The sequence below is a fragment of the Lineus longissimus genome, chromosome 3 (assembly GCF_910592395.1).
Source record: "Lineus longissimus chromosome 3, tnLinLong1.2, whole genome shotgun sequence".
Taxonomy (NCBI): domain Eukaryota; kingdom Metazoa; phylum Nemertea; class Pilidiophora; order Heteronemertea; family Lineidae; genus Lineus; species Lineus longissimus.
This window is the reverse complement of record NC_088310.1, coordinates 9,120,335-9,135,578: the sequence shown is the minus strand read 5'-3', so window position 1 is coordinate 9,135,578 and position 15,244 is coordinate 9,120,335. Positions and strand designations below refer to the sequence as shown.

At 39.6% G+C, this 15,244-nt stretch overlaps 2 protein-coding genes across 5 annotated transcripts in view; one reads left to right on the top strand and one right to left on the bottom strand.

The window, feature by feature from the left end:
- Positions 1-7,254, bottom strand: part of LOC135485678 (FMRFamide receptor-like) — a 38,577-nt gene extending 31,323 nt beyond the window's left edge. Inside the window, exon 1 of the mRNA XM_064768032.1 lies at positions 6,932-7,254. The gene's annotated coding sequence lies outside the window, so the exon portion shown is untranslated. The remainder of the gene's footprint in view (positions 1-6,931) is intronic.
- A 1,238-nt stretch (positions 7,255-8,492) lies between these two features.
- LOC135485679 (neuropeptides capa receptor-like) lies at positions 8,493-13,481 on the top strand. 4 transcript variants are annotated; one of them, XM_064768038.1, is made up of 2 exons: positions 8,493-8,608; positions 9,905-13,481. In XM_064768038.1, exon 2 carries the CDS (start codon positions 9,915-9,917, stop codon positions 10,917-10,919), a length of 1,005 nt encoding a protein of 334 aa, XP_064624108.1. In that variant the 5' UTR covers positions 8,493-8,608; positions 9,905-9,914; the 3' UTR covers positions 10,920-13,481. The 4 variants fall into 4 exon arrangements, with proteins under 4 accessions (XP_064624108.1, XP_064624109.1, XP_064624107.1 ...); XM_064768039.1 differs by having other exon boundaries at positions 9,902-13,481; XM_064768037.1 differs by having other exon boundaries at positions 8,493-9,713.
- Positions 13,482-15,244: the final 1,763 nt, after the last annotated feature.

Sequence of the window (15,244 nt, the reverse complement as noted above, 5' to 3'; positions counted from 1 at the left end):
GATTGATTGGAATCAGTTATTGGTGAGGCAGTCTCTGGAGAAGTGTTGGCGCTAAAGAGACCGACGACCTTCATTCCCTCATAATCACCCCTTTCCCCAAGGTACGCTCTCTCCAACGGATTATTTCACCGAAGTCGTATTTTGCTACGCTCGATATTGGCCATCGTACTCTCAGTTCTGTAGCAGTCGCAAATTCGGAGGTACGGGACACTTCATTCAGCAATCCCCACAAATTGAGGAATGCTGTGACACTGAATTCGGGACGGTATCGTACCGTGGTGGTGCGCCAGGTAATAGCTAGGTAAACGCATAGCATGCCAGTTCAAAAAAGGTTTAGTGCCACGGAAACTAGTATCAGAATTGAAGCGGGCATTGGATACTTCAACAACATCTCGTTACAAGTTTCTCCTGATTCAGTACACGTTTTCATGATAAAGAGCTTACAGAATAACCAACGTTACAAGCAGCGATAGTGCGGTCTTTCGCTTCATCGGCTTTCGCATGTGGGTTTCAGTCATGTTCGGTGCTTACGAAAAAAGCAAACATTAAAGAGATCCAGTCGTGGCACAAAATCTTTATTCAGACTAGCTGAGCGTAGTAAAAACAACTAAATTGGTTATTAACTCTTATGCAGTTCATTGACTGGAGTCAGTAATGTTATGCAACGTTATGCAATATTACCCAGATGCCCAGCTCACATAATCAACTAACTGAGGGGAACTCGAAACTGCTAAGATTTATCAATGGAAGCTTATCTCGCCTTAGGTTTTAACTGGGGCGTTCAAAACTCCCCATTTTTAAGCGTTTCGTGTAGGTTTCCTTTAAACGAAATATGGCAGAGACCATTTTTTTATCTTTATCCTTAGGTAAAAGCTAAGTTACAGGGTATGTCCACAGCCACTTGGAAATAGGTACCAGATAATTTTACGCTCATTCCAGGCAGTATTGAATGACCTCACATATCACACGAATTTATTACGGTGGCCCATTAGGGACATCATGTTTTTTTTTAGATTCAAATACGATTTTTTTTTCTCGAATTTTCTCCACGGAATTAAGTATTTTCTCCGCGGAAATAACATTTATCTCCACGGAAATAAATACTTTTCTCCACGGAATTAAGTATTTTCTCCGCGGAAATAACATTTATCTCCACGGAAATAACATTTATCTCCACGGAAATAAATACTTTTCTCCACGGAATTAAGTATTTTCTCCGCGGAAATAACATTTATCTCCACGGAAATAAATACTTTTCTCCACGGAATTAAGTATTTTCTCCGCGGAAATAACATTTATCTCCACGGAAATAAATACTTTTCTCCACGGAATTAAGTATTTTCTCCGCGGAAATAACATTTATCTCCACGGAAATAACATTTATCTCCACGGAAATAAATACTTTTCTCCACGGAAATAAATACTTTTCTCCACGGAAATAACATTTATCTCCACGGAAATAACATTTATCTCCACGGAAATAACATTTATCTCCACGGAAATAAATACTTTTCTCCACGGAAATAAATACTTTTCTCCACGGAAATAAATACTTTTCTCCACGGAAATAACATTTATCTCCACGGAAATAACATTTATCTCCACGGAAATAACATTTATCTCCACGGAAATAAATACTTTTCTCCACGGAAATAAATACTTTTCTCCACGGAAATAAATACTTTTCTCCACGGAATTAAGTATTTTCTCCGCGGAAATAACATTTATCTCCACGGAAATAAATACTTTTCTCCACGGAAATAAATACTTTTCTCCACGGAAATAACATTTATCTCCACGGAAATAACATTTATCTCCACGGAAATAACATTTATCTCCACGGAAATAAATACTTTTCTCCACGGAAATAAATACTTTTCTCCACGGAAATAAATACTTTTCTCCACGGAAATAACATTTATCTCCACGGAAATAACATTTATCTCCACGGAAATAACATTTATCTCCACGGAAATAAATACTTTTCTCCACGGAAATAAATACTTTTCTCCACGGAAATAAATACTTTTCTCCACGGAATTAAGTATTTTCTCCGCGGAAATAACATTTATCTCCACGGAAATAAATACTTTTCTCCACGGAAATAAATACTTTTCTCCACGGAAATAACATTTATCTCCACGGAAATAACATTTATCTCCACGGAAATAACATTTATCTCCACGGAAATAAATACTTTTCTCCACGGAAATAAATACTTTTCTCCACGGAAATAAATACTTTTCTCCACGGAATTAAGTATTTTCTCCGCGGAAATAACATTTATCTCCACGGAAATAAATACTTTTCTCCACGGAATTAAGTATTTTCTCCGCGGAAATAACATTTATCTCCACGGAAATAAATACTTTTCTCCACGGAATTAAGTATTTTCTCCGCGGAAATAACATTTATCTCCACGGAAATAAATACTTTTCTCCACGGAATTAAGTATTTTCTCCGCGGAAATAACATTTATCTCCACGGAAATAAATACTTTTCTCCACGGAATTAAGTATTTTCTCCGCGGAAATAACATTTATCTCCACGGAAATAACATTTATCTCCACGGAAATAAATACTTTTCTCCACGGAAATAAATACTTTTCTCCACGGAATTAAGTATTTTCTCCGCGGAAATAACATTTATCTCCACGGAAATAAATACTTTTCTCCACGGAATTAAGTATTTTCTCCGCGGAAATAACATTTATCTCCACGGAAATAAATACTTTTCTCCACGGAATTAAGTATTTTCTCCGCGGAAATAACATTTATCTCCACGGAAATAAATACTTTTCTCCACGGAATTAAGTATTTTCTCCGCGGAAATAACATTTATCTCCACGGAAATAAATACTTTTCTCCACGGAATTAAGTATTTTCTCCGCGGAAATAACATTTATCTCCACGGAAATAACATTTATCTCCACGGAAATAAATACTTTTCTCCACGGAATTAAGTATTTTCTCCGCGGAAATAACATTTATCTCCACGGAAATAAATACTTTTCTCCACGGAATTAAGTATTTTCTCCGCGGAAATAACATTTATCTCCACGGAAATAAATACTTTTCTCCACGGAAATAAATACTTTTCTCCACGGAATTAAGTATTTTCTCCGCGGAAATAAATAATTGATTCCGCTGATATGATTGGTCCTGCATTTTAGAGGACGAGGTCAAGGTGAAACTATTAACCCTTAAACCCCAACCTTGCGGTAGGCTCGGGAACCAAGCTGTACAGGCGCTGCCCGCTGGAACACGAGGCCGCTTGTCAATCCCGTTTGACATTGTCAGATCTGACTATACGTGTATAGTGTTGGCATGAAGACTGTGGAAGATGTAAGTAACACGATGATTGTCAGATTTGATACGTTTTGAATCATAAAAATGCAGTTGGTAGCATCTTTGTAGAGTGGCCTAGTATCAGTGAAGAAAACGGTACGTGGAGACCCACTGCCGATGTTATGTATAGCTAGCTACTGCGCGCGATAGCTAGCTATACATAACATCGGCAGTGGGTCTCCACGTACCGTTTTCTTCACTGATACTAGGCCACTCTACAAAGATGCTACCAACTGCATTTTTATGATTCAAAACGTATCAAATCTGACAATCATCGTGTTACTTACATCTTCCACAGTCTTCATGCCAACACTATACACGTATAGTCAGATCTGACAATGTCAAACGGGATTGACAAGCGGCCTCGTGTTCCAGCGGGCAGCGCCTGTACAGCTTGGTTCCCGAGCCTACCGCAAGGTTGGGGTTTAAGGGTTAATAGTTTCACCTTGACCTCGTCCTCTAAAATGCAGGACCAATCATATCAGCGGAATCAATTATTTATTTCCGCGGAGATAAATGTTATTTCCGCGGAGAAAATACTTAATTCCGTGGAGAAAAGTATTTATTTCCGTGGAGAAAAGTATTTATTTCCGTGGAGATAAATGTTATTTCCGCGGAGAAAATACTTAATTCCGTGGAGAAAAGTATTTATTTCCGTGGAGAAAAGTATTTATTTCCGTGGAGATAAATGTTATTTCCGCGGAGAAAATACTTAATTCCGTGGAGAAAAGTATTTATTTCCGTGGAGATAAATGTTATTTCCGCGGAGAAAATACTTAATTCCGTGGAGAAAAGTATTTATTTCCGTGGAGAAAAGTATTTATTTCCGTGGAGATAAATGTTATTTCCGTGGAGATAAATGTTATTTCCGTGGAGAAAAGTATTTATTTCCGTGGAGAAAAGTATTTATTTCCGTGGAGATAAATGTTATTTCCGTGGAGATAAATGTTATTTCCGCGGAGAAAATACTTAATTCCGTGGAGAAAAGTATTTATTTCCGTGGAGATAAATGTTATTTCCGCGGAGAAAATACTTAATTCCGTGGAGAAAAGTATTTATTTCCGTGGAGAAAAGTATTTATTTCCGTGGAGATAAATGTTATTTCCGTGGAGATAAATGTTATTTCCGTGGAGAAAAGTATTTATTTCCGTGGAGAAAAGTATTTATTTCCGTGGAGATAAATGTTATTTCCGTGGAGATAAATGTTATTTCCGCGGAGAAAATACTTAATTCCGTGGAGAAAAGTATTTATTTCCGTGGAGATAAATGTTATTTCCGCGGAGAAAATACTTAATTCCGTGGAGAAAAGTATTTATTTCCGTGGAGAAAAGTATTTATTTCCGTGGAGATAAATGTTATTTCCGCGGAGAAAATACTTAATTCCGTGGAGAAAAGTATTTATTTCCGTGGAGAAAAGTATTTATTTCCGTGGAGATAAATGTTATTTCCGCGGAGAAAATACTTAATTCCGTGGAGAAAAGTATTTATTTCCGTGGAGAAAAGTATTTATTTCCGTGGAGATAAATGTTATTTCCGCGGAGAAAATACTTAATTCCGTGGAGAAAATTCGAGAAAAAAAAATCGTATTTGAATCTAAAAAAAAACATGATGTCCCTAATGGGCCACCGTAATTTATGGTTCGCAATTACTACACAGAGTCATGACTAGTTAGATGAAAGAATTTAGAAGTAAGCTTACATGCCTGGCGAACATCAGACCACCAACATCCGTTGGTCGGTTTCATCAGGTAGGCATAAATCTCACCTCTCACAAACCAGATGTGATAGCCTACTCGCTACGAGATGATCTATGATGTTCCCGCCTTATTTCAGTAAAGCCTGGCCCACATTAGCAAAGTTGTCTAAACATTTGTTTGCAAACATCACAAAAACAGTTTGCTCCTGTTCGGGTTGGACGTCCAAATATGAAACAAAGCTAACATTGCCGAGCAAATGATTGGCCATTTGGTCCAGCTATTATCCATTCGTACATGTTATGTCCGCATCGTTTGGGGCTCTGGAGGGCGAACTACTGGAAGTTCAGTTTCTATTGATCCTTGCCTCAAATGAAAACAAACGGGATCTTTTTATTTAAGTAATCATGGTAACGAAAATGAAAAAATGTGTATGCATTTGTGTACATTGACGCAGTGCTTTGTTTTCGGACATTTTCCGCTCGGTACAGTTTTTTTCTTGACCAATCTGGATGAAACTACAGATTATTATTTTTTGTGTCCATCTGCATATGTGCCAAGAATGAATGAGAAATATCCAGAAACAAAATATGGCCTATCCAGGGAATCCCCCAAATGACCATTGGACTTCGCTGAAGATTCTTTATATTTCTGCTTTGAGAATGCTGAACCCCTAAAATCGTGTTTGGTTTTGAGCCACCAGACTTCAAAGAAATGCAACCAGTAGTTCGCCACATGTTCACCAGCTCTTCTATGATTGGCTTGATTGGTGAAGGGAAAATAAATCATTGGTGAAGTAAGTGGTGGTTCTCGATCTCCTGCTGTTATGCTCACCTCGAAGGCAAACTGCTCTCTCCCTCTTGCTGAATGAAACGAATCCTTCAAACGCAATGACAAATTATCTCCTGTATTCGCTGCGCAATATCACTCGCGTAGGCCTAAATATTTTCAGAGTTTCAATCTATATTGATAAGACTGGAATGATTGAGGGCTTTACTTAATTAACTAGCAAACTGTGGCACTTTGATTCAGGTAAAGGTATGCAGTTCGGTAAGCGCCGACAAAACATAGTTTGCTGTGTTGGACAAGCATTCCTAAAGACGTGATGAATTTGTTGCCTTTATTTTTGATTTTCATATACATGTAGTTTTGGCGTCGCGATCCCGATGTTTTGCAGTAAAAAACCCACAAACATTTGTAATTCTGCCCAAACCTTTGCTACGAGATTAACGACGTCTCGCAATATAATTTTACTTGTATTCTGATGTTTTGTTGTCAAATCTACTAAAGTGTTAAATCTTTATTTCTCACTTTTTCTAATGAACTTTAATCACAAATACATTCGCCCTCGAAGATACCTTAATTAAGGGAGATAACCGCAAGACATTTCATAAGGCACACAGTGGGTTAGTTTGTTGCCGGTGGCCTATGTAGTGGGTGCTGATGACTTGCCCCCATGAGAGCTATTTTCATATAATGCTTGCTTAGGTTTATTCTACCTGACAGCCTAGCTATTAGGGCCTCCTGCACAAACAGCTTTGGAAAACGATTTCCATTAGGTATATACACAGGTGAATCTACGGAGATCCAAACCACATCCCAACGGACAATAGAATACCAATTACTATTATGTGTGTTTTCAGTTGGGATGAAGTTTCGATCCTCAAGGACCTGGGGTCTATTAAAAATGCTTTTAACCTGTTCTCATTTAAAAAAATCTTTAAATCTTTTCGTTCCAAAAGTCATGCAAATGATCGATGGCATACGATTTGTAGAGCAGCAAAACTTAGATTCTTTCGATTAAGATATATATATGCATCACCGGACCAGAATTAAAAAAATTGAAAAAAGTAGTTATTGTCATCAGAGAGTGCAAAAGCTGTGGCTTACCTCTATTATAAGAACGAATACTTTATCACATCATCCAAATTAATTAATCCGGTATGTTGGGTCCAACAGACTCGGACTTATGTCTACCAGCCGAGGTGTAAAACAGAAGTCGTGTCAAATACAAAAACACTTGCGCGCGTAGGCCCTACTATCAGCTGTTTATCCACATTTTATAGATCGTTCGATAAGTATGCAACGAACAAGTTCCGCTCATTTCATTGGAAGACTCCTCTCGGTTATACTTTGGGCAAAGCCAAGGAACAATTCTGACTGGGCCAAGCAATGCAACGAATTCGTTGCATTTAGGTTAATAGGAACACGTCTTGTAGAAGCGTCGAGGCTTTCCGGACGTTTGATCAAGCGTCCGATGAGGGTTGGCCATTTGAATTCCAGAGAAATTGCATATACGTGTATCAGTTGATATTTAACAGAACACCAGGTAAAGTCTGGTTACGCTATACAGCTGATGTTACGGTTTAATGTTTGACCTACAATTGTAGGGCCCGCGAACATGAGATTGAACCCTCCAAGGGAGACAGGTAAAGATAGAAAGCCACATAAATCTTCATTCTTGTCAAAAGAATATTAACTTTTCTGGTTAACAGTCACTTAACCAGGTTGACTAATGCATTCCGAGGCATCATTCCTGTTCTGGAGAATTTACAGACTCGGCCTCCAAAAATAACTCTACCAATCCTGGATATTTTTAACAATTTTTAAACGATTTGTATCATCTGTATACAATTATGTATATCGTTGTGTAATGTACAAGTCTTTTAGACAAATGTATAACCTTATTCGAATTATTAATTTTTATTTCAAAATTATATCTGTATTTATCTCAGTAAATAACGGTTTCCATTTTAATGCATCATGAATTGATTGTTATAAGTTGGCTCATGCACACACGCGCGCACGCACGCGTGCATTCTGCTTTGATATAGCTCACGCAAAGTATTATATTTTATAATTATATGATCAAATAGCCTTAAATACCTTACTATTCTTTTTCGTCATCATATACGTCTGTGACAGAAGAAAGAACACGAACGAAGTCACGCAATGGTATCACCTTTTTACCTTAATCTTAAAGTTTTATTGTTAAAATTTTTCAAATTATACAAAATCTGAATCAAACAACTCCTCGTCTTACACAAAAAGTCCTGACTAAACAATGCACTTATCCAACGGCTAGACAATATCATACCACCCTCTTTTCAAATAATTGCAACAGCTTTTGTGCTCCTGCGTCGCTTCGGCAGTTTCGAATTACACCGCCGATCACGCGAAGTGATATCGATCAATGAAGTCAGGTTTTCGTTTAATCTTTTGCCCGGGTCTATGGTTCATGTGAGTTAAAGAAAAAGACAAAAGCTAGCAATGATTTACCAGTGAAACTTAAATTTCAAAGCAACACGCTCGTAAACTTGTCAAAGATGAGGGATGGGAAGACCACGGCATCTATTGTCCATGTCATTTGAGGAGGTTCGAGTTCGGGCATTATAAGTACCGCCCTCATCTGAGACTCATCGCAAATATATCGAAGTCAAGAAGCGCATCGGTGGAAGTGTTTAGCTGACGGGTTCGACACGAAGTCCCTTCATGACTTATGATTGATTTGTTCACTCACGTCATGAATTAGGACTGTACCGTGAAATCGCAAAGCCACATTGTAAGGTACGTTTTTGATTCTAATCGGCAACTAATGCCGACTTGATGCCGGTGGTGAACGTCATCTCTAATGCCACCTCCTTTCAAGGATTGATAATATACACAGCGCCGGTAGATCGGCATGCGGCAACTCGGCAAATTTGATTCTCATCAAGCGGACATCTAAGGACGAACGGGACACACTTCTGTAACGCCGATGACTTTGGAACGATCAGCCTTCTGTGTTCCTAAAAGCAAAAGCGAAGCGGGTAACATCTTCGACACTGGCCCGCCAACTTTTGCGTACATAATCAAGCTTAATAGAGTGGGGTTGTATGAATAAAGGACTAGCTTCGACCGGGCAAAGGTCAAATCTAAAATGAACGTGTTGGATCGAGTTCGCCCTGGCCTTGGTGAGAAAGTTCTGTACGGTGTTCAGGATGAGTGCGTGTGTTTTCGTCTTCGTCACGAGGAGCACCGTTCTATCCTTCGAACACTGTTTGTGCATGTTCTTCTGGGTTTGCTTTGTCACTCACAGTTATTGATATTAACTGTATTAGACACTGTGTACATTACGCGTTCATTGCTGATCATAGGTTTTGGTAAAAAGTTCGCCTAGGGCCAATCAATCCTCACCAAATTGTATACGTATTAAGTAGAAACATTTACCAATATCATAATAAAACTTTACAACATTCAAATTCCAAATGCCTGAGTAAAAAATGACTTCCGTCAAATCGACACTCGCGCATTGATATGGCCCGATCTACGAGTTCTAAACTGACCAGTGAGACCACATTTTCTTTAAGATATTGTCAAAAAGTATATTGCTGTGATGGCCTGACTCTGTAGATTTAGAATCAATCACAGATTGAGAACTAATTCCACTTTAATCCATCCCAGCCATGTATTTACCACAACTTGACATTTTAATAAGCTCTAAGCGCCACACCTCCGGTCTTGGATGAATACATGTCTCTGCCCATCAAGGGATTATTTTTGTCTTTGGGATCCGTGGCTCTTCAAGTTTGGAAAGTGTCGCACCGAAGAGTATTCATGCGTGCATGTCACGCATGCATCAAGTTATGACCAATTCGAGTGTTACATTCTTAACTACTACGACAGATTCAAAGTAAGTAAAGTATTCGAACTGGTCGCTACGTTGCCGAATATTTAAACTTGTAATGAGTTGAACCGATTTCAGAAAGATACTTTTGAGGCGAGTGTTGCATATAGTTCTCATAGTTCTCTCTATATGTACTTAGCCAAAAGATAAATATAGACATGGTGCAATAGCTACACAAATAACTTTTTTTACAGCAGCAAGAGAACGATGGACCTTGTTGAAACCACGACCAAGGTCGAGAGGTCGGAGATCGCATCATCATTTCTAGGACTCCTCAACAAGTTCTTTGGAGCCTACCTAATGCTGGTGGTCATAATCTTTGGGCTCGTTGGCAACATGTTCTCCATTATCATCTTCGTAAGGCAAAGAAGGAGGAACACGGCAGCAAGCGTGTACCTAGTGTCGTTGGCTGTGTCAGATACCGGGAACCTGGTCATGAGTTTTCAGACCTGGCTTCATAATGGTTTATTTTACGTCACAAACGGAGATATTAACATCGCGTCTGGCGCCACAGATATTGGTTGTCAACTCCGAATCTTCGTTTGGAATTGTTTTGTGTTTATGTCGGGGTACATCATCATCGCTTACAGTATAGAACGCTGTGTAGCGGTTTGGTATCCTTTAAAGGTGGCAAGCCTCTTCACTAGTCGACGGCGGAATATCATTCTCGTCATCCTTTTATTAATCTCTTTTACGTTTTACTGTCCAGCGTTTTTAACTTATGTGTCGTCCACGATACAAATCCAAGGCATTACCAGGCGGTTATGTTCGAAAGAGCAAGGCATTCTTCCAACCTGGATATTGGAAGCCTTTACTGTCTGGCTATTCAACACCAATATGGTTGCTCCTGTCTGTATCGTCTTCATCATCAACACTCTGATTGTAGCTGGAGTTTTCCGAGCAAGCAATAACATGCACTTTGTTAAAGACTCCAAGACTGAAATACTGCAGAGAAAACTAGTCAAAAATCTGTTCATCATTTCTTTGATATACTTCCTTTCAATGGCCCCGTATGTTATATTCCGCTGGGTTGATTTGATTACAGGTGCCCCGGTATACCTCCTCGAATGGTCAACCGCAATCTCGAATTTCATTGTTTTCAACTATGCGGTTAATTTCATCATCTACTTGTGTACATTGAAGTACTTTAGGGATGACGTCAGATATTTATTCTGCGGACGCATATTAGATGATGAAGAACGCGGGACCTAACCATGGTGAGTTAGTTATTATTGAATAAAACATCGCCGACATTCATAGACATGACGAAGTAGGCTACTCCTAGTTTTAATAACTAAATATAAAAACGAAATAAGAAAACCGACAATCAATAATATGATTGAATTATATACATGAATTATGATATGAACTAATATTATCAGTGCAGTGCCCTAGTAAGCGCGCAGCGCCTTTAGGTTGGGGGGAAACCCCCCAAACCCCCTGGTTGGGAACCTGCTATAGTTCCTTCCGCCAATTTTTTGTTTTGATAGACAGTTTTCTCCGTGTATCGCTTTAGCAGTAACTCAACTCCATCATCATTAATAGCCGGCAAAGAAAGCCCCCCCCCTAACCCCCGTCCTTCTGACATGTTTTAGCTAGTGCATTGGGGGAAGGCCCCTCAACCCCCCTATTGGCCTCTCAATAAGTCCTTCTGAGCTGCTTACCCCGGGGCGCTTGAGTGGAACCTCCAAACCTTCATGATGGTGCAGGCCTTTGACACGTTTAACCCAGAGCGAGGAAGAGGTACTCCTTCGATGGTACCTAAACTGCAACCCTCAACCATCATTACCCTTCCTTTTCACTGGCATGATATTGGCAAGACTACCAAGAGGTCGTACTGGTGGCTTCCTTGAGACAATTGCTTGTGGTCGTACCTGGGCAACCAATTCAAGGGGTCAGGGATCAGGTTTTTCCCCCACCAACATGTTGCCGAATGGTTAATGCATAAAAAATTGGTTGGAAAGGGTTTTTGCAGGCCAAGAGACTTGAAGACACTTGACTCTTGAGGAACACCAGACTGATGAACAAAGAACCTAAAGAACATAGAACCCTCTTCATACCTGGGAGCATAAAAAGCCTGCTAGGGAATATTGATTATTCTTTAGAAAAAACCAGAAGATCTGCAAAACCAATGGTACCCCATAAAAACATACATTCCTCCTTAAGGTGTCTTCGGATTCCACCACGGCCCATGTGGAATTCGTTTAAAAGGTTTATTGAAATCTCAAAATAAAATTTTTTTCCTCGAACGCCTGCCCGTCTTTTGCTTCATTATTTCGGGATTATATCCATTTTAAGCATCTTTTGGATATTATCACTAAAGTATCAAAAATCAAAACACATATGTCGGGGGGGGGGGGGCAAACCCCCAGCAATTGAAGTTTGATTAAAAAAAAGTGAGAATAATCGTGTGGTTCTCTCTCGGAGCTCAGAATAGTCGAGTTGCTTCATTCGCGCGTTTATCTCTTCTGGCGGCCATTTTAAGTCAAATTTAAGCCATTTGAAACGAATCCATGGACTTGAGAAACATTGTTTACATTGGATACGTCGTATGCACGTTAACCATAGTAGCGCTTCGCAGAAAAGCTTCGGCTTTTCTGCTGCGCGCTTATAACGTATAAGAAAATGAGGGCATCAGCTTGCAGCTCATATATTGTAGAAATTTACAACGAAGTTACCACAAATCTAGGTGTCTTTAATGAGAAATCACTTACACGTGGTAAAAACTTTCCCACAAAAATAGTTGCAAGGTAAGCAATATAACTGACACTAGTGTGTTCTCACCCCCAACCACGAAACGCCAACATGAACTTATAATCGCGTGCTTTCTGCTTTTACTATGGGACGATAATAATACTGCTCCGTCTTCTTCAATATTCGTGGTCGTGCCGTCATCAACTTGACAGTGACGTTGTCCATGAAGTAGTTCCCGACGGTGAAGTAATCCTTGGTGTGCTTCATCCTTTTCCTTAGTCTTTTAAACTTAAAGAATTTCAAAATATAGGGCTATAAAATTTGAATTACGCATCTGCTCATCTTACACAATAACATTAACATACTACGGATTAAATAATGCACTTATAGCCAACAACTAATCGATACCGATTCTTATTTCCGGCAGCTTTTGCGTTCATCGGTCGTTTCGGCAGATTCGAATTACACCGCCGATCACGCGAAGTAACCATTGGTTCATGTAACTTTAAGGAAACGACAAAAGCTAGCATTGGTGTGCTATTGAAACTTTAGTTTCAACGAATCGCGCTGTAAAATTGTTGAAAGACCAAGGCGTCTATTGTCCATGTCATTAGAGGAGAGTCGAAATTTGAGCCTCAGTACAAGTACCACCCGTTTCTGAGATGCATCACATGCAGATATATGGAAGTCAAGAAAGGCGTTGGTTGAAGTGTTTAGTTGACGGGTTCAAAACGAGTCCCTACATAAGTTATGATTGATTGGTACACAAATATACGTCATATAGGAGACTGCATCGAAGAATCGCAAAGCCACATTGTAAACAACGTATTCGATCATAATCGGCAACTTGCCCAACACTGATTCTATTGATACGGAAAACTTGGAAGACAAACGGACGATTTGGCTTGTACAGTGACGACAATTGTGAAGCCGGCCAAACTTGTGTCCAATACCTTTTCGTATGTGGACGCCGAAGACTTTGAAACTAGCTGCCTTCTGTGTTTCTCTCAACGCAAAAGCAATGCGAAGTGAACAACATCTTCGACACTGGTCCGCCACCTTTCGCGTACATAACCAAGATTAGGCGTAATAACACCAGAGGGAAAAATCCATTTGCCGGACAAGGGAGTCCTAGTTGTGCATGTAGTTCATTGCATCAGCACTGCAGGTACATACAGAAGATCCCATATTAGGCAGTACCCATTCTCTCGTTCCCAGGGAACAGATGCTAGAGCAAGGTAGAAGCTTCGACCAGTTAAAGGTCAAGTTGAAAATAAGAAATAGGATGGAGGTGTTGGATCAGATGTAGCTCGGGTCTTGTTAGAAGTTTCTTTATATACAGTGTCCAGGATGAGTGCGAGTTTTTCCTTCTTCGTCATGAGGAGCACCGTTCTATCCTTCGAAAACTGTGTATACTTCAGAATCTGTGTTTCGTTTGTCTCTCACTGAGTCCGGTTATTTTGTTCCTCAAACGGAGGAATGGGTTTTGTCCTCGGGATCCGTCGAATTTTAGATTTTTAAAGTATAACACACAAAAGCATATGTTAAAAAGTGCGTATCACGTTTTTATTATTCAAGTACATGTATTAGAGCCTTGAGTTTCAAGACAGTTTCAGAACAAGAAAAGTAATCGGGCAATTTGGTACGTTGGTGAAAATTCAAACTCGTAAAGGGTAATGAGTTGATCTCAGAAATATTCTTTTGATACACGCTTTACATATACAGAGTTCTCATTTGTCAAAAGCCTTATGATAAACCTGGATTAAAACTTTACAAATAATTTAGTTACCGCAGAAAACGTACATGTATGATGGACCATTTTCAAACCACGACCGAAGTCGAAGGGGCCGAGGACGCACCATCATTTCTGGGATTCCTCAACAAGTTCTTTGGGGCCTACTTAATGTTGGTTGTCATAATCTTTGGGTTTGTTGGCAACATGTTCTCCGTTATTATTTTCATTAGGCAGAGAAGGAGGAACACGGCAGCAAGCGTGTACCTAGTGTCTTTGGCTGTGTCAGATACCGGGAACCTGGTGATGAGTTTTCAGACCTGGCTTCATAATGGTTTATTTTACGTCACAAACGGAGATATCAACATCGCGTCTGGCGCCACAGATATTGGTTGTCAACTCCGAATCTTCGTTTGGAATTGTTTTGTGTTTATGTCGGCGTACATTATCATAGCTTACAGTATAGAACGCTGTGTGGCGGTTTGGTATCCTTTAAAGGTGGCAAGCCTCTTCACCAGTCGACGGCGGAATATCATTCTTGTTATCCTTTTATTAATCTCTTTTACGTTTTACTGTCCAGCGTTTTTAGTCTATGTGTCGTCCACGATACAAATCCAAGGCGTTCCCAGGCGAATATGTTCGAAAGAGCAAGGCATTCTTCCAACCTGGATATTGGAGGTCGTTACTGCCTGGCAATTCAACACCAATATGGTTGCTCCCGTCTGTATCGTCTTCATCATCAACACTCTGATTGTAGCTGGGGTTTTCCGAGCAGGCAATGATAAGCTCTTTGCTAAAGACTCCAAAACTGAAATACTGCAGAGGAAACTAGTCAAAAATCTGTTCATCGTTTCTTTGATATATTTCCTTTCAATGGCCCCGTATGTTATATTCAAGTGGGTTTATTTGATAACAGGTGCCCCGATATACCTCCGCGAATGGTCAATCGCAATTTCAAATTTCATTGTTTTCAACTATGCGGTTAATTTCATCATCTACTTGTGTACATTGAAGTTTTTTAGGGATGACGTCAGATATTTATTCTGCGGACGCATAGTAGATGATGAAGAACGCGAGACCTAACCAACCATAGTGAGTTGGATATTTTTGA